This window comes from Parus major, chromosome 1, assembly GCF_001522545.3.
Source record: "Parus major isolate Abel chromosome 1, Parus_major1.1, whole genome shotgun sequence".
Lineage (NCBI taxonomy): Eukaryota > Metazoa > Chordata > Aves > Passeriformes > Paridae > Parus > Parus major.
The window spans coordinates 16,221,578-16,243,394 of record NC_031768.1 but is presented as its reverse complement, the minus strand read 5'-3'; the positions used below and the strand labels follow the sequence as shown (position 1 = coordinate 16,243,394).

Genomic DNA, 21,817 nt, shown 5'->3' with positions numbered 1-21,817 from the left:
AGAGCAGGAGAGTTTTCATTCCAAGTGGACATTTAACACTGAGTGTTACAGTACATCAAACTACACTATGGTGCATTAAAAACTCCATTGGAAAGGATGCATAGGGGAATGTGGAAGGGGAATAAGCACTCAACCCCACAAATTCTCAAAATTTGAGATTATTTGGCAACTTGAGCATAGGTCTTTCTTTCTGTTGACTTTTGTGCTCTTGGAAATTGTTACTTGCTTGAGTACTTCAGTTTTCAGGTATTTGGCTACTTTTCAAGTATGTTAGGTATTATAAAATTTCTAATACCAGTTTAGGTGTTCCTTTCTCAGACCTGATACTTCTAGATTTTACCCACACAAATACTAAATTATCTTTTCTTTTTTTTTCTCTTAAGCTCTTAAAGTAAGCACTACTCTCAAAACTATACCAAAGGAATTTCAGCACTTGACTGTGAAAGCAGGTAAGAAAAAAAATGCCATGTGTTACTTGCACGAGAATTTTGATCAAGTATTTCTGTATCACAGTAAGCCTAAATTAGTGTCACTTGATTAATTTTTGAAAGAACCTTTTGCTCTTGTACTATTTTCCTACTGCTATTAGCTTTTACCTCATAATGACTATTATTTATACGTAAGATAAATATTAATTGCCTCTTCAGGTTGTCAAAAGGTTTTCTTGCTTTCTTTCCCTCATTGTTAGTGTATGGGCTCTTCCTGTGTGGAAAATGTTTTAAGTAATTTTGAAGATTCTGAAGTTTTGTGCTACAAACAAGATGCAAGGGCATGAATATTGTACCTTGTGGTAAAACCTCATCTAAAGTATAGAATAACTGTAATGTTTCGGTAACTGTTCTGAAATGGCCTGTTTCTTTTTGAAAGCTCTGCTTTCCTATTTTGTGTCAAGGAGTTAGAGGACAGGGAGCCTTCTGGAAACACAGACCTTGAGGCACTTAAGATACTGACACAAGCTTTTGACTCAGGGCTTGTTTCTTTGTTGAAACCACTCCTGATTTTTCCCTCTCCAGCTCCAACATACACTCATTCCTTGTTCCTATAATTCTGGAAAATATTGTTTTTTGAACAGTGTATGTCAAAATTATTTATTTGCTTCAGAAACTTTCCCTGCCTTCAGTTCATTTCATCATTTCATTTCCCTTGCCTTCCTCTTTGTTAATCTCTTTTTACAGTGGTAAGAATGTTTGTAAGCCCTCCCTGGTCCCAGTCAACCTAAAATCTTGCTTACTCTTCCTTTTGTATGAATGTTTTTACTCATGAAGATATCCTTGATTAAGAAAATGGACCCCACATGTCTCTCACAGCAGTTTTGCCTTATAGCTCGATTTATTCATGGCTGCTCAACAGCTGCATGCCTCATTTCCCAAATCTTTTTTTCCTGGCTTCTTCCCAAACACTTTGCTGCTGCCAGATTTGCTATCTTCAGCTCCTATTCTCAGAAGATTGCTGCTTCTCCTTTCCACACACACACACTCTTGCACATCCCTCTCAGAGAAAAGGGAGGGTGGCTGCATGACTTTGCGTTCTGTTCTCCTTCCCCCCCTGGGTTTTGCCCAGGAGCACGGGGGAGTTTTACTTTCACAGTTCAGCAATTCTGTCTTTAGTACATTCAGGAAAAAAACTTATTGTCACCTGCACATCTCTGTCTTTCATCTCCTGCTCAGGGAGGTCTTCCCCATGCTGCTGTGTTCCTCCAGCAGTGTTGCTGTGTTTGTATACCAAGGGGGACAGTGGCAGAGTTTCACTCCATCATTGTGGCTCCTGTCCCTGCAGGGTTTCCACTCTTGCTGTGCTGCACATTGAGGATTTAGGCCAGCACATTCTCAGGTTGCAACTGATGTGAAAAGTGAAAATGTTTATCTATCCAGTGGAGTAGATGCAGTACAGTAATGGAGTGGTTTTTTCAGAATCAGTCACCATTCTGAAAGGTCATTGTAATCATTAACCTCCAGCATGGAAACTCATTTGGGATGAAGCAGGAGAAATTTTACATGCTTCTTTGGTTATTCATTTAGCCTGTTTATGTAAACTCAGGAAAAGATGATAGTCTGTGAAAGTTTTCTTTGCCATCAGAAGGTCTAGAAATTTGAAATCAGTAACAACTTTATATGCTCAGCACTCTGAATATCTGGTCAGTTTATTTTGACTTCTAAGTGCAGGATCATTGTTGACCTTAGCTTTTAAAGGATTGAGGGCTAAATTTCCAAGCATTTAAATTGTACATTTCTCTCTATATGACCAATAAGAGATGAGTCATTCAGGTTGATGTTGACTAGTGGGGAATGGTTGGTTTTTTTTCTTTAGCCTTTCACCTTTTTCAGCACAATTTTCCACCTGATCTTAGGCCTGTAAAACAAGGAGGCAGCTGTGGAGTGTAAGATGTTAGGCTACAGTCAAAAGTTACCAAATCAGCATCTTTTGGAACGTTAAAATGAAGTTGTCTTACAAGAGGGCTGTAGGAGCAGCTCAACACCCAAAACAGGATCCGTCACATCCTCTTTAATTACTGCAGACTAAGCTGCACAGTCTGTCAGTCTCTGTTACTCCAGGAATTGTACAAACTTTTGGATAACCAATGTAAATTATTTACTCAACAGGTTTAACATATCCATTTCATGAAAATTAGGATTGTGTAACCATAGCAGTAGAAATATGGAAAATTTGTGAACTGGATAAATAGTTTTCTATCATCTTGAATGATTTTGTCATGTATTTGTATAAACCTGCACCTCAGACATGAAGTGTGCACAGACTGAACATACCAGAATAGCTGCACGTTTTGTGGAAATCCTGCCACAATTATTTGTATGTCCTAATAATGAACTACCTGCTTCATAGTGCTTTTTGTATTATACTACTTCTTGTGAAAGAAAAGCTAAGTCTGGGTATTCTGTAATTGTAGCCTTGAATTTCCTACTTTTTCAAAAACTTAAAAAGAAAATCCTTGGCAGTAGCATTCTATTTCTATCATTTTTTGTTAGTAGTCATTTCAGAATTCTCTCTTCCGTATGTGCTTTCCTGTTTACCTCAACAGGATGTCCTTGGAGAGTTTGAATGTCAGTTTTACCTACGGGTTTTTTTATATGAAAGGCTTTCTAAAAGAAGTATGAATAGAATTACAGTCTCCATAAGAAAAGGAAAATTTGAAGATTCTTAAACATGGTTTAGCTTGGAAAGGATTTATACTTCCTATTTCTAAGTGACATATTTAATAATTGTGCATGTAATTTAATAATCAGCAATTTCAGCATTGGAAAATTGGGTCATATGGCTGTAGGGAAGCAGTGTCTGAAGTTGTATTCTCTGGGAGTTTGACACAGAGAGAGGGAGGAGGATTATCACCACTGCATATTTTAATATTAATTCCCTCTCCCTTCTTTAGTTGCTAGGAAGAGTTTGTTGCAGAGAAATCTGGAATGATTGTGAACCAGTTTGGGAATGACAATCTACTAGAACTTGGTTTATAAGTGGTCACTGCCAGCTGCAGTGAAGTTTATTCTATGCAAAACGCCAACTAGCTCTGCATGATCCAAAAAGCAGTTTCTTTTATGAAGAGTTAGTGTGTGGCTGTACATGTGCCCTATGCTGTTACTTGTCTTCTGTGAGCCTAAAGCCTCCTGTGGAGGGTCTGTGCAGTAGTACAGTGCAAGCCATTAAAAACTCAGTATTTGCCAGCTGCTGCCACAGGCAGAGCTCCTGCTCGGTGGTTTGGAGGATCTGTTGTATTCTCAGGTAGTGCTCTGTAGTAGCTGGTGATAAATGTCTGACTTGAAAGTACGCATACATCTGAAGGAAGCTAGAAATTCTGACAATTATATTTTTTTCTCCATCATACTTGTTTCTCTTGAGTGTTGTGCCTTGATTAGTAGACTGGGAAAAAGACAAGAATTCACTTTGTACGTGCACTAGGATCATTGATGCTGCTGTAATACCTTGAGGATATCTCAGTGGGATGAATTTGAAAGCAATCATGCAGATATGTTTTCTCAAAATTATCTGATACTAGTGAGGAGAGTAACAGAGAAGACAATGTAAACCAAGGAACAGCCTCGAGGAATTACCCAGAGATGATAATTCAGCACTGTTGTTTTCCTATCACATAAAACCTGCGTGTGGCAGGATATTTGGAATTCATCCAAATACCATAAACCCATTTTAATGGAAATGTGTTTGATCAACATGTAGACTTAAAAGCTTTCTTCCTTTAAACACCTTTCCTTCCCAAGGTCAGAACAGTCTCAACATGACATGTTAATATTTTGTAATGGGTGATGTACATTTATACTAATCAGTTAAAGTATTTAGGAAGGACATAAACCTTTGTGCTTTTTGAAGCAGGATAAGTAATAGATACCTGGACTAAGAACAAGATGTTTTCTATAAAAATTTTATGTTGTTCCTTACACTGCTTTATCACAACTACATCCATGACTACAGGTGAGAGCTACCAGACCTATTGCTCTTCCTGTGTTCCGGTAACCAGATTAAAAATGTGAAGCTCTCACTACATGTTGCTTTTGAATTCTTAGGACATTCACACACTGGAAAAAACAAAGGGGAAGGAGAAGTGAAAATCAATCCCCATTGCTCATGTGAGATGAGTATACTCTCACATCCACATTTGCAACACTCCCATGTTTAATGGACACTGATTCTGAAGCTAAAGACATTTATTTAAAACACGGTATTTTAGCAGTTCTTTTTTCTTTTCTCTTCCAGCTGCTCAAGAACCTAATGTACTCAGAGCCAGACCACGATCCAGGTACTGCTTTCATTCCTGTTTTGGGAAAAGGCATGCATTCCTTCTGTGTTAGACACAAGGCATCAGAACTGGTGTTGTTTGGTTTTTTTTTTTTAATTGATGTTGTGCTGGAGTGCAGCTCAGATCAGACAGATTTGCCAGGAGGAATCTGTAAGCTACAGACCCTACATAAATACCGTGCTGGGGCCCCATGATCTCTGGTCATAAGGTGCTGGAAGTTTTGCCTGTCTGCCCAGCCCTGCTGCATTGCCAGGGTGGTGACTGCCTCCAGCCCAGCCCCAAGGCCGTCGTGGCAGGGCAGCTGGGACCACCCCATGGCAGGGAACATCCTCAGCAATTCTGTGCTCTTACAACCTGCCCAGTGATTTCAAGTGGAGGGAGACACTGCACATTCCCACGGAAACAGCAGTAGTAGCTCAGCTCTCAGGTGTGGGTGAGTGAATCCTTTCATTGGCATCCATGTGCTTGGCTGTGGTTATTTGGTGCATGATGGAAGGACTTCAGTACTGTTGTGTGCTAGATGTGACACCTGCTGAATTTGGATGTTTGAAAGAAAAGGGAAACCAATGCCAGAAAATATTGTATATAAATGGATTCCATCTTGAGTTGGTTGTCACCTACTGGTGTATAGCCATGTTGTTAATTTACCTTTTCATTTTTTGTGCTAGTTGGAGGACTCTGCTTGGGATATTTTTGCTTGGGTAATGAGAGTGTAATCAGAAGCTGTCTGCTTACAGGCTTGTCAAAGCCTGCTAGTAAGAGAGGATCAGCTATAAGCATGGTGATTGAGGATGGAAATCCTCTGTTCTTAGGACCTATATTCAGGAAGGCTGAACTGCCTTGTCTGCTGTTTTTCTGCTGCTAGCCAGAGTTTTTTAGTTTCTGCAGAGTTCTAAATTTTTTAATTTTCTTGCTGTGTTACTAAGTTGCAAATATGCAAAGAATGTGCACAAATACATAGAACAACAAATGCTTTAACAAGGTCCAAACAAGTCACTTGAATGTGACTGCTCTGTCACATGTGGCTGTCTCACATCTGACTGTATGTCACCGCTTCAATCCAGAACTTGAGACTAAAGATGCTTGAGCACATCCTTGAACTCAGACCTGCTGTGCTTGTTGGAAATAGGATGAAATACCATAGGGGGATTTATTTTTCTCTTAAAGGAATGATTGGGATGTTAGGACAAAAATGTGTACTAATAGACTTCAAAACCTTAGACTAATAGACTTCAAAAACAGCTGAAAAAACTTCGAAAAAGGTTGGAATATATTCCATAATTGGGGAAGCAAATAAAAACAGTGAAAGAATTTGTGGTGTGAAAAGTAAATCTGCTAAACTTGGTGGTGATAATGAACAAGTAGAATTTCTGGTGGCTCCTCTGGTGGGTCCTAAAAATTCTGATTCAGAGGGTGAGGAGGACTCTGACAGTTCTGTTAGAGAAAGAAATAAATCAGGAAGTCTTGTCTCAAGCAGAAGAAGAAGAAGAAGATGGAGTAAATCAGTGTTTCAGGTTCCTTTAAGAGGAATTGTGGGACTGCTGGGAAAGTCGTCTATGTGCATGTACTTTTTACTATCTGTGATTTATTGACTTGGAAAAAGGATGTTGTGTCTCATTGTGACAATCCAAATGATATGCATAGCATTACTAAATCTGTGATGATGCCACATAACCCCACCTGGGGAAATACATAAGTTTGGTTATGAATAAAAAAAGAGTAGTTCTAGAAGAAGCAAAGCAAGGACTGAGCAGGAGAAAAATTGAGGAGCTAGATCAGAAAACCAGAGTATCAGGATCCCAAATCCTGAACTTCTCCCTAAAGAAGATCTTGAATGAGATTTGAATTAAGATGTTGGATTAAAAGGAGTAACAATGTTGATTTTATATGGAAATCATAATGGAGTGGAAAAACCTAGGAGTCTTGTGAAGTTGTATGAGGTAGGGAGCAGGGAGAGATAGAATCTCCATTATCTTTTTATGAGTGGTTGTATGTAGTGGCTCATAAATGAACCAACTTGGACCTGGAGACTGAGGGTAATAGGATGTTGCTCAAAATGCTCTTAATTGGACAGCTGGCACTGGGTATTAGGAACCATTTTATTTTTTTTTGGTATTATTTTTTTTTGTTTGGCAAAAAAAAATGGTCCATTTCCCATTAGTGGGAGTTCTTTCTGTTCTGCTCAAATGTGCTTTTGGTCTTCCCTGACATGCAGAGTGTTTTACAGTAAGTCTAACATCTCATGTTGTCAATGCTCATTTTGAGCAGAGTCTTGGTCTTGCTTGGTCTTGGTTTTCCTAAACTGAGAACTACAACAGCTGAAAAAATTGGACAGTATTTTGCAAAATCAAAATTCTTAGCGAATACACCACACCACGTTGGGATTAATGTGCTGTAGGAGGGCCTGGAAAGAGGAACTGAGCCATGCATTTGAGTAGTCACTGTGGAGCCATTCAGTTTTTCTGGATTTTGTGGAATTTGGTGAATGTTTCCTATGGAAAATTTATTCTAATGATTAAAAATTTATTCTACTAGTGAGAATATTACAGATTACAAAATGTTTACTTGCAAGAGGTAGATTGAATTTATATCTGTATAAACGCTACCCTTGCAGTTGGGAAAGGCAACAGAAACTCCAAGGGCTATATGTGGGGAATTTTTCTTTGGTTTATTCAAAATAGTTGCGACAATTATCCTGCTGGCAAAGTTACATAAGAAGGCCTCAAGCTGTGTTACAAAAAGCCTTAAAAAATACTAGCCCTGTAAGCATGACTTGTTCCTTTCTCCACATGCTCTGTTGCCAAACAAATCTGTGCTGTTATAAGAGGGAACTCTTAGTCATTAGGGCAAGGAATTTCCACTGTGAACCTGACTTCTGATTTAGGTTCATTATTCTATTCACTATGGTTGTTTAAAATTAATTTTTGAAATAAAATATTTTCTGCTTTTCTCCAACATGTTTTTTTCCTTAGGTCTTATTCTAGCACATCAATAGAAGATGCCATGAAAAAGGGAGAAGAGCCCCCTACTCCACCTCCCAGGCCACAAAAATCACATTCCAGAGCTTCCTCATTGGATCTGAACAAAATATTTCAGCAAAACACACAAGGTAGAGTTCACTTTCATTACTTCTTCTGAGACTGTTCAGCTTAGCTGCGTGCTTGGCGACTCGATCTGTTTGCAGAAATGCTTGGCAATGTGTGCATATGCTGCAGACAGTAATGCACTGCAGAGCAGGAGTTCTGCTTGTGCACTTGCTTGTGCTATATCGCCACTGAGGGGAAAAAATCACTGTTTCTATAATCAAGGTGATTATAATGTTTTCTGGCACATAATGGGAAGCATAGCATATGGTAGTCTGTCATCACTGACTGTTTATAACTAGTCTGGCTATTTAGACAACTCTCATCAGTAACTACAGTATAATTGGTTTTTATTACTACTTGCTTTTTGTAGTTCAGAAGCAGGAAGAAAACCCTTAATGTTTAAACTGGGAGAAAGAAAGCAAACATTTTTGAAATTAAGGTCTAACATATGTGTGAGAAGAATCAGAAAAAAAAAAGTATTTTTTTTTGACATGGGTGCATGTTGAGGGCAGAGAAAGAAAATATAGAATAGTAGCTGGAGTGAACTGAAAGAAAATGACTTTTCAATATTACCCTTTGAGTGTGCCTCTTGCCTTCAAGTGGGAAGAGGAGCTGTTTGTTCAGGGCAGCAGTCACCCAGCGTGGCTGTGCTTCAGCAGTGTCCTTGAACCAGATCAGAGGTTTGTGTGCTGCACACCAATCATCTGACTCAAGGACCAGCTTAAACACGGGCATGCTTATGTTTCAGAAGAAAGCCAAGGTTTGGCTGTGTCAAGGAATGTTTAAGTGGACTCTCTAATGTGGTTCTTGGAGTTAAAAAGTTTTACCTCTTGTTATATGGGACTTGTTTTGTGCAAACACTAGAGAGAATTCAAGAGTCTTGCTATGTGTGCTGATCCCTGAAACTCAATAGGAATAAACTTTTTTTTTGCCTTACACAGAGGAGTAATTCCTTATCTCTGTTCCTGTTGAGGGATCTGGTGCCTCCAATTTTGATTTTGTTATACATCAAAATAAAACCGCAAACAGAGCCAAGTGCACATTTTCTACTGCAACAAATCTTCTTGGAATCCAGATAACAAAGTATAACTGGGAGGAAACTGGACAGAAATAAACTTGGGTTTAAATTTCACTTGGAACACAAATGAAACAAGAATGTAAATTCTTAAAGAAGTCGTTCTGTGAATGAAAATTGACATCTTGCTTTTCCAGTGGTTCATTTTGAAAGTCACAAACTGGTTTCTTTTGGGGAAGTTAACAAACTGTGTGCAGTTTTGGGTACCACCATATAAGAAAGACATTAAACCACTAGAGAGTGTCCAAAGGAGGGGGCAACAAAGATGGTGAAGGGTCTGGAGTTGAAGCCTTATGTGGAACTGCTGGAGGTCACTCCAGCAGCCTGGAGGAGAGGAGACTGAGGGGAGGCATCAACTCCCTTGTGAGGGGAAGAGGAGGGGCAGGCACTGATCTCTTCTCTCTGGTGACCAGTGACAGGACTTGAGGGAATGGCCTGAAGTTGTCAGGAGAGGTTTAGGCTGGATATCAGGAAAGTTTTCTTCACTCAGGGGGTTGGGAAGTGGAACAGGCTCCCAGGGGAAGTGGTCATGGCACCAGCTGTGAGTTCAAGAAGCATTTGGACAATGTCCTCAGGCACACGGTATGACTGTTGAGGTGTCCTGTGCAGGGCCAGAAGTTGGATTTGATTATTCTGGTGAGTCCTTTCCAACTCAGGATATTCTATGCTTCTATGTATATCCAGCATGACTAGAATAATCCTATTTTGGTGCATTAGTTTTTGTCCTGCTAATTCTAGTTCAGAAATAATTTTCATTTGGGGAGATTGGTGGATAATCTGCTTCCAGACCCACAAAGGAATGCTCAGTAGTACTGAGTTTTGTTTTCAGTTCCACACAGGTCATGCTGATCTATAGGTATCATTTCTTTAATTGTAAAACTATCTGTACTTTGAAGCATTTGTTTTGTTTATTTCCTTTTCAAAGGGCAAAAAATAAAAAATATCTTTGAGTAAATTCAGTTAAAGACTGTGATGAATCCCTGTTGTGAGCACTGGAATTTTTTGTTTGTTTGGGTTTTTTTTTTGTTGTTGTTGTTGTTCATTTATCACTGCTATATCATGATTGTCATCATCTTATTATGCCTTTCTTCTGGTCAGTATATACACAGAATATTTATCTGTCATGGCTTGGGTGTCCAGCAATGTATTAGCCATTGAAATGTGCTTTAAAATTGTTGAAGTGGGAGGTAACTGGACTTGAAGAAGGCACCTTCATTCATACTTCATAGCTGTACTTCCCTGGGATGCTGCAACAAGTGTTACACAGGACAGACATAAAAAAGCATAAGAACTTATTGAAAGGAACCACTTTCTGAAATATGCAAGTGAATTTCTGTTAAGAGACAGAAATCTCTTCTATTTTTGTTTTTATTTGTGTAGTCTTTATGTTAGCATCTGAGAAAAATCCTGTGCTGCTACACTCTCAATGTATTTCTTTTTGTTGAATTTGTAATCTCTGGCATTTGGCCTGTGTTCGTGTTAAGAAAATACTTGGCTAGAGTTTATGCATTCCTGGAAGGACAACAGCAGGTTTTAAGCAGAAACAAAAATGTCATTTTAAATGCATAAATGACCTAGTTTTCTTCTTCATTTCTCCCCTAGCCTGGTCTCTAGTCAGATACAAGCAAAGAGCTCCCAGAGTAAGACCTGGGTATTGAGGAGGCCTAAACTGGGGCAGCTCAGACCCCGGTGATGCTGCAGCATAGCCCCAGCTGCCTTCTAGCCTCAACAGCAGCAGTAAGCTGGAGTCTGCCTTGGGGCAGTTCTGGGGCTGGGACAGGTCTCAGTTTAAGTATTAAAATGTGAAAATGCATCTGTTGTCATCTGATGTTTTGTACAGTTCTGCTTGCTGCCCATGACAGCTGATAAAGAATTTACTTCTGGGCAGTGACAGCTGTCTGAGTCTTGTTAGAGTCATACAGTTCCCTCTGAAATACACTTTTAATTCCCATTTAGTTTTGTTTCTGAGTCACATAACTACTTTTAATTAACAGTTCTGTTGAACAAAGGATACTTGTTGGGAAAAGAGAATTTGCTTTGATGAAACGACAAGATTGTCATAACCAGTGTAGTTTTGTGTTATCTGGAAGCAGATTGAACAAAACAGCCATATAACTGTTTACAAATGAATTTTGCACTGGAGGTTTTCAGCACTCATTTGCTTTTGAAACTCACCTCCTGCTGTGGCTGTCCCTGTGGTGAAGAACACGTGGAATACACGCACCATTTTTTACGTAGGCTTCTAAGGAAGCACTCACTGCAACCTGAATTCTCTGCTTCTGGGGTGCTGGCTTCAGCCAGCAACAAGGGGCTAGTATTTTGGGGGTTTTCTCACTTTTAAAATGTGAGGTGTTAAGTTCCACACTAGGTCAAGTGGAGGCATGATAAGCATTTTATTTCATGTGCAGTATTTTCTGTCACAGATGATGTTTTCCTGACTACAGTCAGATCTGTGAACTGTACTTAGCACTGCTGGGCTAGTGATGGCTGCCAGACAAGAAAACATCCTGTTTGTTCTAATTTGATGTTCACAGGAAAGGAACAAGGGAATAGATTTTATTGGTGTGCATCAGCATTCCCATCAGTGATACAAGTGTGTCCCCACATTGCTCCTGTATTCCTTCATATACGTGTTTCCCAAGCAGTTTGAAGTGGTACTTGTATCATTAAGACTCAATCAGTACAATTGTCTTCCCTCTCATTTTCATTAGTGCTAAAGGAAGACTGTTCAGCATCATGTTTTACCCTCCTTTTCATACCTTTGAAGAAGGCTTTTCATTATTTCTTTACTTCATCAGACTTCCATTACTTCATTCAATTACCACATCCTTTCCTTGCTTGAGCTTACAGGCACAGTGGGTTTTTGTTTGCCAAGTGTGGAGGTTTGTGAATAGTTAAATGTATGTTGAGCTATCTTAGTTTTTTTATATTTGCCTAAGTAAAACTCTTTGTATTTCTGAATGGTTTTAAGTCTACACGTAGAATTAAACAGTTCATAAGTGTGTAGGAAAGAGTATTTTGAGAATTAAAATTATTGTTGCTCTGATGTCATAGATGTTTTGATACAAACAGGCCCAAACCACAGTAACCATAATACTGTTGTCTCAGTTATTTTCAAGAATATCTTTTCAGCTAGATTGTCTTTTTAGCTTAGTGAGCCAAATGCAAGTGACTTTCCCTTTTGTGTATATGAAACTGAGTACAAAAAACCTGTGAAGCTTAACCTAGATAAGCATGATTACTGTATTATCTTCTGTATTTTTTTATGCTTAATTGTATTTCTAGGAAATGTCTGTATCCATTGAGGTTAGCTGTCTGAATTATGTAGTTGCAAAAGACAGACTTTTAATGGGTGGTACAATTATGTTTTTGTGTTACTAAGTACAGATTTCTTAACTAAAATTTTATTTGAAAACCAAAGTGACAAGGGGGAGCTTAGAATAGTAATGTTCTGGTTTTTTAAGGCTGAATTGAATTAAGTAATTAATTTCCAGGACTCCTTCCTCTTATATTAGTTTTGTTTTAGTAAAATCCAGCTGCTTTCTAGGGATTTTGTTCATGCTATAATATTGTACTATCTTGCATGTTACTGAGTTGTGTTTATTAATCAGACCATTAAACATTAAATTAGGAAGATGAAAATTCTGAAGGACCTTTTATTTTAGAGAAGAGCTAATGGCAAATACCCTCACCAAATATGCCATTTCACAAATTATTGTGTGCATAGTGTACAACTTGCTCTAATATTGCAAGCTTCAAGTGAGGAGTGTAGAATCAAATGTGTGACTGGTTGTAAGGGTTGTGACAAATTTAAATTAAAAATGTCTTAGTGTTGAGCACAGAGAACACAAAATTGAGCTGCTATTTGTATTTTTCTCTGGCTATGAAATACATTTTTAAAATAATTGCTGCAAGAATACTTTTTTGAATCAGAAAATATTTTTTTTTCTTTTGAGAATCAGCCCCTGATCTGGTACTGGAGCTCTTGGTTTCTTTCTAGTCCTGTTCCCTTTCAGAATATATTTGATGACTGAGCTGAGCTTACCCTGAATAAAATATTCATGTCTTCCTTCGGATTTGAATGGAAGAATTTTGTGCCTGTCAGCCTTTCAGAATTTTTTATAAAGGATTTATGTGTTTACAACTGTGTGACTTACTTCTTTGCCCAACTGGACAAGATCATAGTTAAGGTTAAATAAGATGGAGGAAATAGTGAGGATATAAATGGATGAATAGTTGCTACATGATAGGAATCTGATGGGGTAACTTATTTTTGCATTTTTAGATTTTTAGACGTTTATTTATATCTTGAAAGGTTGCGTCTGGACAGTACTGGGGTAAATCTTACCAATCTTTCAAGTATAGCTGCTTTTTTTACAATTTGTGTCAATATATTGAACTTCAAAAAAATTATGTTTTCCCATTTCTCTAATCTTAGCTCTTTCAGGGATTGAAGAATGATTTCCAGTCTAGTTTTGTCCTGTTGCAGGTTGTTAAAAATTAAATTTTAATCCAAAAACTCTTCTACAGAAAGTCGTGAAGGTTGAAATGTTCTAGACTAGCCCTACCAGCCCCACTGACCTATTTCCTGATCCCATGTGTGTTCTGTGAAAACATGTTCATCCATCATGGAACAGCTTTATAGGTTAAACAAGATAGGATCTGCTGTGTCAGGTGTGGAACAGGAGTCAAGCTGCCTCCCTTGTGGGGATGCAGATGTCCCCAAGAAGTGTGTGAGCCTCAGGAGGGACCGGAGGGGTGATGCCTGGCAGTCCCCTGCTCTTCTTGTGCCTGTTCTGAGTGAGTCCAAGTTGGAGGTGGTCACAGATGGCCAGAGCTGGAGCCTCCAGCACTTCCCCCCAGGTCTCCAGAGGGGAGAATCTCTGCCAGTGTGGATCTGTGGGAGGTAGCTGGAGGGACTGTGCCTCCCTGTGGGTGGAGAATGGAGCTAAAGGTGAAGCAAGACAGAACAAAATCTTGGGTAGTTTTGTTTAAGGGCAAAGGGAGGAGGGAGAAACAGTCCTCAAATAGAAACACACAGAAAAGGAAAGGGTAGAGAAAACAGTAACTAGAAAATTAAATGGTTTAAGGAAAACAAGGGACAGGGAGGTAAAAATACAGATGTTGTGGGTATATGACGTAAAGCAGAAAACAGGTGTTTAAAAAAAAAATCTGTTTTACAGAATTTCTTAACACATGCTGAAATTCATGGATAGCACCTTAAAAACAGACATCATAAAAAAAATCTCTAATGATATTTTGCTTGTTGGATTTGGAAATGACCCATCAGACACATTAGCACATGGTGTCCTAAACGGTCACAGCTGTGAGCTCATAGTGCAAAAGCAATAATTACTTAAGGCCTGGCTATATCTCTTTTTAATTACTTGGAAAGTACATGGATTTTTCCACTCACTTAAGATACAAATAACATTCTGTAAGGTTAGCACATGAAACAGACCTGTATCAAGAATGTGTGTCTGTGACATCAGGTGTGTGCATCGTTTGCTGTGACACAAGAAACTGCCTGCTGAGCAGTTCCAAAACTAACTGAGAAAAGAGATGTCATTCTGCCACTGACAATGCTTTCTACAGCATTTCTACAAAACTGATAAAGTTAATGTCAGGAGTCTAAAACAGGTGGATTTTTTCTGCAATGCTATTACTTTCCAAAGAGACAGTAGCAAAAATTATTGAAACAGATCAGTGATATTTCACAACCACCTTACTAGAATCCTTTATTAAATTTACATTCCTGGCTACAGCTTTACAGGTTTTGGTTTGTTTTTTTTTTGTTTTGTGTTTTTTGGGTGTGGGTTTTTTTTGTTTGTTTGTTTTGTTTTTTTTTTTTAGACACAGTAGCGAGAATTAATAAATTGGATCTCTTGAGAAATGGTTATTTCACAATCACTTGCTAATGCTGCTGTCAGGAATGTAAATAAATGAAGTTGCACAAAGAATGGTGTCAGTGTTAGGGGATAACCAAGTACTAATTTCAAAAATAGAAGTTTAGTAAGAAGGAAGTAAACAGAAGCCAGCTTAGACACAGAACTTTTCTGTGCTCTGCCTTTGGCAACAGAAGCAGGAAAAAACCTCTCCAGAACAGTGTCAGAGTAGAAGGGTAAAAATGCTGGCCTGGCTTCCCCGAGGAACCAAAGCCTTAGGTAGTTGGGGGAACTGAAGAATAATTCATTCTGTCAGCTTATCTTTTTTTTTTTGAGCTGATTGCAGTACCTTACTCCCTTTGCTTCCTGATAAAATTAATTGGTTGGTGTTTTGTTCAACCTGATCTGGGAGCTCAGAACTCTGAAGCAGCATAAACTGATGGAAATCTACCGTGCAACCAGCCTCTCCTTTGATCCAACAGTACTTTACCATGCACTTGAAAAATACCAAATACATCAGCCAGACTCTCTCTTTTGACTTGAGATGAGTTCGGTCTCCTTGGGTAGGCAGGATGTAGTTTCAGTTTGGCCTGCAAGGTACAAAATGGCTCTTGTCCTAGGAAAAGCACCCTTCTCTTCTTTCAGGAGACTGCTTACATATTAATTCAGATGGGAAAGAGGGTGTACATTTTTTCCACCCTAAGTTTAACTTGTCTGAGGTGATATTCAAGCTAAGGTGATGGACATCTACAACCAAGATGTCATCCTCATGTAGGGAATTAATATTAAATTTATAACTTGGAAATATTTCAGGAGATGTAGTTTTATGTGCAGCTGTTCCAGTATTAATTTTAAAAAACAGAAGGCATCCAGAAGCTCAGTGTGTTATGGCAGTTTTTTCTTCAATACTGAAAACCAAGAGCATAAGTGACTGTCATCGGTTAAGAGAAGTACAGCACCTTGCTCTTACATTTCTCTGAAGGATCCTGTGGGCCCAGACTTGTTCATCCTAGTTTTGGGATTCTCCACTGCAGCTGTATCTGGTGACTTAAGGACCTACTTCCATAGGTCTGTGTGGGCTGTTACAACTTCTGTTTTTCTTTCATCTTCTCTTCCTACATCTCGTAAGTAAAGGAGCTATCTGAGTGGTTCCTAGGATTGTTATTTTTCACTGCCACAAATAATGATTAAGTGCTGAGTGTTGTTGTCTGCTAGGGAAGCTGGAGGCAGAGTGGTCAGATAAGATGACATGACCGGTTCTCAGAGTATACAATTGCAGCCTGCTGTTTGTTTTAAAATATTAATCTACCTTCAGACTGGAAAACCTGTTTTTTTAATCTGGTGTGGTGTCATGTTAGTACTATCAGACCTTTGTGGTTGCCAAAATAGGGCAGAAAAATGGTCTTGGAAGGTTTCCATGCAGATAATCCATCTTAAAGTGTAAACATGCTAAGTAAAGAGCCATGATTTTTGAATTGAAACCACTGTCTTCGTGGGAGTAGCTAGTGCATGAAAATGCTGTCATTTACAGGAATAATATCCAGGTGATATGGATACTTAAATCTGTTTTACTGGTACCTGTATGGGCTTTCTACAGTGCTCTCTGTGGGATTTGCCTTACACAATGGGGCTTTGAGGAGTCTGGTCTAGGGGAAAACGTCCCTGCTCGTGACCAGGGGGTTGGATTGTGCTCATCTTTTAGGTTCCTTCCAGCCCAGACTGTTCCATGATTCTGTGGCTCAGCCTGGTTTGAATGCCAGCAAGTTGCTCAATAGCAAGAGAAGCTGTGCAGGGCCCATCCATCTCCCTGGGCTTCTGCACAGGGTGAAGACTTGTTTTCAAAGATCAGGGACATCAGCTTCTCCAGGCTCTGAGGCGTGTACCTGGAAGCACCACGTTTGTCTGTTTGCTGCTCGACTCCAGGGTACTTGGTTTTATTGTGGAAACAGACCTTTCCCTGTATTTGTGTCTGAGATAAGTGGTGCTGCCATCTCTGACTGCAGGAGCTGGTCTGTGCGGGGCACTCTCCCAGGGAAGAGTATCCTGGAATAGCCAGATAGTACGAGTCACCTGCCAAGGCACATGAAAACCTACCAGTGTCTGTTTGGACTCTCCTCTTTTAGGGTAGTGACACCAGAGAAGGCTGAAGCCTGAGGGTTTTTTTTAAAGTTGTTAGGAGTCCTCCAAAGTCAGCTAAGTTTTGCTAGTAATTGTGCTCACATAAGCATGATTTCCTTCTAACAACAGGCCAAAGATCTTCTGCAACAGCAGGAATTCTATGAATATTTCATGAGTAGCTTAAGTTAGAATTTTTAGGATTAAAAAGAAGAAACTGGGTCAAATGCATGTATTGTAAGCATCCAACTTCTTTAATGCTAGATTCATATATGTTGTATTTTGGAGGTGGAAGAAGGAGGTTTTTTTTGTGGTGGCTTTTTATGTGTGGTGATGTGGTTTTTTTCATTAGACTGTTTTATGGACCAATTACTTTTCTCTGGAATTTTTTGGGCCAAATCCCAAGAGACTCATGGAGTTTCACAGTATGTCCAATGACTTTTGGAGATGCTTTTCCAGCACATAGTATCTGAGATAGGTGTTGTTTTCAAATATTGTCACAAGCTATAAATGCCAAAGCCACTGCCCAGATAAATGAAATAATAACCTGAAGTTCAGATTAAAGGAAAGGAAGGTTTCTTCCTTTCTAAAGATCACTTGCATGGGAGAGGTGAAGAATGTAGTTACCACATCATGCTGTTATTGCAATTGTCTTATAAACAGAAGTAATTAAATGCAAGAGAAAGGATCCTGATGACTGTTTTTTCAAATATCTTTTACACCTGTAGGTGTGTTAGTGGCTCCCTGGCATAAGTTCAGTTCTGTTTTAGATGTTTTAACTCTCTCTGGTATTGTGTGCCATATCAGGCTTCATTTTATAAGATACAGGAGATGATGAAACAGAAAAAAGCCACCAGTGTTGTAAGTCTTTATGGAGCTGTAAATAGTCAATATGACTGTTTTCAGTATTTTCACACACAGTTTGACTCTCATGTCACAATTATCTGTAATGGTTAGTATATTTTTTTCTCATTTTCAGTCATATAGATATTTTTAGATTTGGTGTATAAAATATATAATTGGCTAAGCTATAAGACAGCTCTTAATGGTCTTTGTGGTCTTTTTAAAATATGAATGGAAATAGGAAGTGTATAAATGTAATGGAATGCTTAGCATTATTGTGGTAAAGAGCATTTCTAAGTTTAATTCTGTTGGGGGTTTTTTGTTACACAAAGATAGACCTGTGCAAGATGGACTGTCCAGTGTCTGCCAGAGCAAGTGCTGAGCATTCAGTGCAACAGGAGCTTGGGGAGGGTAACCCAGTTAGTCCTGGTTGGTGTCTCTGTGCCAGCCTAGTCCTCCTCTCTGCCTCCTCACAGTTGCCTTTGTATACTCTCATCTGTCATGTAGCTTTGTCCCAAATAGGTTTTAGGTATTTTTAAGAAAACAAAAAATTACAGTATTGCACCAATGTGATTATTATCCTCCCTTTTGCTGGCTCAAACTCCAAGCTGACATTGTTATCTTTTAGGGGCTTGAATTAACTGTTAGGATTTGTCTTCCTCCTCCCTCTGAAGTACCTCCACTGAGTAGTAGCATGCAAATACAAAATATAAAGCTAAATAAATGGATTTCTTTTTGGTTCATTTAGGCTTTTGTGGTGTTAACTTCATGGCAGATGTTTTCTTTTTAAGGCTGTACACTATCACAGAGTGTGTTTTATCCAGAGTGAATGCTAGTGTCTGGTGCTACAGTGTCACTTTGAAGAAGGGAAATATTTTTAATGACAAAGAACAAAGTCTGAAGAACAAGTGGACCCTTCTTCTGTGTTTCTTCAGCTGGAGTTGGGTTGCTTTACCTACAGGTTTTGTGGCTGACTGGCTTCTTTCTCTTCTTTTTATCATAACATTTGGGAGTTTACAGCAATTAAATTACTACTCATGAAGTTATTTCAAACAAGCTTTTGCTCAATAAAGATGAAGTTTGGGTTTTGTTATTAAATCTTGAATACTGTCTCTTCGCTAGGAGGAATTTCCACTTATCCTGGGAATTAATTCTGGGTTTAGCTGGTATTAAATTACAGTGGTTTTGTTTGGTTGGCATTTTTTATCATCATGTTCTTCTTTTCCCACTGTTCAGCTGTGAGGTCTGGCTGGCTGCCCCCACCACCACCTGCACTGCCCCCTCGACCTTCTGTGTCTCAGGTATGGACAAAGCTTTAGTTCTTTGCTGTGTGTTATTTCTTTATGTTACCACTGCAGTGGTTAGCACAAGTTGGCTTGGACACAGCAGTTGCTCTCACTTCCAAGCTAATGAAAATCTGCAGTTTGCAGTTCCATGTCCTCCTTCCTGTGTCTGGCTGGTGTGTTGCAGTGTCAAATTACAGACTAATTAAACTTCTTTGCAGTGGAGCTGACATGCACCCCCTAGACCTAACTGCAAATAAAAGGCTAGCAAAATTAGTCTGTTAAAATGAGTTTAATGCCTGCAGGCATGGGCTTGATACCTGCTGTTGCTATTTACTTCTTGAGCTTCAAAAACTGAGGGCATCTGCTAAGGGAACCATGGCATGGAAGTGTGTTTTGCACCCATGGGCTTAAAAAAATAAGGCTGAAAGGAAGCAAATGCCACGATAGTTATGTTGTTATGTTTCAAGCCATTAGCTGTGTGCTTTTATTTTGCATTTTGGCTGAGTTTTTGGGTTTTGTGTTTTAGAGCATGACACAACTACAGGACAGCATAAATCGACAAAGTCATGCATGTCTGCATCAAGATAATTCTTCACCTTTCAGGAGATGATGAAGGATCATAATCCTTTTCTATGTTGTTGGCTGTGTTAAGTCTTAGGCAGCAATATGCTTCATATATTACTCCTTTTGATGAAGTGTATGGTAGGAAACAAATCCACAGGGGAGGTGACAGCTCTTACATACAAAAAGCTGGATACTTCCCTTAGGCCATAATGGACATCACTTGAGCTTAAGGGATCTACCCTTAAGAGTGTGCTGTTGGACACCTCTTCCTGCACAGTGCTTATGATGGAAATTATTAGAGGCTGGTTGCCAGATGCAGCTCAATCAGCAGCTTGTTGTGCTCTTTGTCTCCCCATCCCTTGCTAGCACTGAGTGCAGTTTCTGGCTTGAGGACTGTAGAACACTGTAGTTTGAGTTTGCATGTTTCCCCAGTCCAGATGGCATTAGCCACACTGCTAACAGCACACACCCCTTAGTGCCCCCATGACATTGGGGAGATGTCCAGAGACATCTGAGACAGCATTTCCCTCTGGCTTTCCCAGATCCCCCAGCACAGCTCCCTGTCTTCCAATCCCAGATCGCTCAGCACAGCTCCCTGCCTCCCAATCCCAATCCCAGATCCCACATCACAGCTCCCTGCCTCCCAATCCCAGATTCCCCCAGCACAGCTCCCTGCCTCCCAGTGGTGTGCACCCTATGCCAGCCCTCCTGCCACTGCTCCAGTTTCCCCCAGCGCTGGCTGTGTGCAGTACAAGCCCTCTGGCTGCCGTTGGGGAAAGCACTAACTACAATAAATCCTGCTGTCAGAGAACAAAACCCTTGGTTTTAAGTAAGGTTCTGTTAATTGTCCGTTCTCTTATCCTGTGGTCAGATTATGTTTCCTTAGCAGGGGAGTGTCACCTTAATTTGTTTCTGCATGTCCAGCAGCTTCCTTGCCAAATACTGAACCAAATGCTCATCCTACATTGGGATATGCAAAATGTAGGACCTTTCTAAAATGATAAACACGAGAACATTCTCATGTGAAATATTTTATTCAGTCCCCTCCATTACAAAGAAAAAGAAAAAGAAAGAGTGGTTTCTCTGTCTGCTCAGTAATGAGTATACAGCTGGTGCTTTGCTAAGATGCATTACATTTACTTCATTTATTTCTGATGATATTTAAAGATACTGAATCAAATATCAAAATACTATTGTATTAATGTCTTCTAAAACTATCTAAAGCTGGTCCTTGAAAACATGATAAACTCCATACTCATCACATTATTTATTTTTTCCCCAAGCATGCTCTTCTGTGATAAAAATAGCAGACAGTAGGGAAGTTTGTGTGATGGGGTCATAGTTCAGCTGAGCTGACCTTTGCAAATAGCATGTAAGCAATAATGAGCATATGGATTACAGTAGTCCAGTGGGGCCCTTGATTTAAAGAGCACAGAGAAGTTGGAGGAAGGGATCTGCTTTCAAAGCTGAGACAGGATCAAGACCTGAAGAAAAGACGTGGGGCTGAAATTGCATATTCAGCTTTTTTTTTTGTTTCAAGATTTCCCAAATTCTCTCCTTAAATTTCTGTTTTAACTTATTTTTCGACGTTATTGAAAATCATTGTTTAGTGTAATTTTGCTGTACACCTGCATTTAAGCACTGTTAATGACAAACGTAGCTTGGAAGTGAAGCAAACCCTGCATGTTTCAGGTGGCTGGGCACCTTATAAGTAGGCTCATGATATGATGATATGATTATTTTAGCCCAGCTTTGGAAATAATTTAATGGAGGAGGAGAGGGAAATAATTTCTTACACCATAGGACTATGGATTTCTATGGATGACTGAGAAGCAGCTTGAACTAGTTGGCTCTTTAGAGTGAGGTTAAAGGGCTCAGGGGACATAAAAACCAAAGTGTATAAAAGAGAGGTACCCAGGGGTAGGTGTTACTTTTCAGTGGATCAGAAGTCCAGAATACAGAGCAGAATATAGAAATCGTACCTTGACTTTGGTCCTATGTTGCTGTGCTTTTTAGTAGAATTTATTTCAGCCATTAGGAAAACATTATTTTTCCTGTCAGAACCTCCAAGGTAATCAACCTTGGTGAGTTACTGAATCACTGGTTATTCATAGTGTGCCAAACATCTTTACTTATATCACAAACTTTCTAAATTATGTCCACATCCAACTCTGCTTCCATAGTCCAGGCGGCTGAAT

General features: G+C 39.4%; 1 protein-coding gene across 4 annotated transcripts in view; it reads left to right on the top strand.

Moving 5' to 3' along the window:
• Nucleotides 1–21,817, top strand: part of REPS2 (RALBP1 associated Eps domain containing 2) — a 95,681-nt gene that overhangs the window by 55,101 nt on the left and 18,763 nt on the right. For all 4 annotated transcript variants that reach the window (XM_015638261.2, XM_015638271.2, XM_015638251.3 and 1 more), the window contains 4 exons: nt 384–449; nt 4,723–4,765; nt 7,738–7,874; nt 19,006–19,070. In XM_015638261.2, the coding sequence (XP_015493747.1) occupies nt 384–449; nt 4,723–4,765; nt 7,738–7,874; nt 19,006–19,070 (311 nt within the window). The remainder of the gene's footprint in view (nt 1–383; nt 450–4,722; nt 4,766–7,737; nt 7,875–19,005; nt 19,071–21,817) is intronic.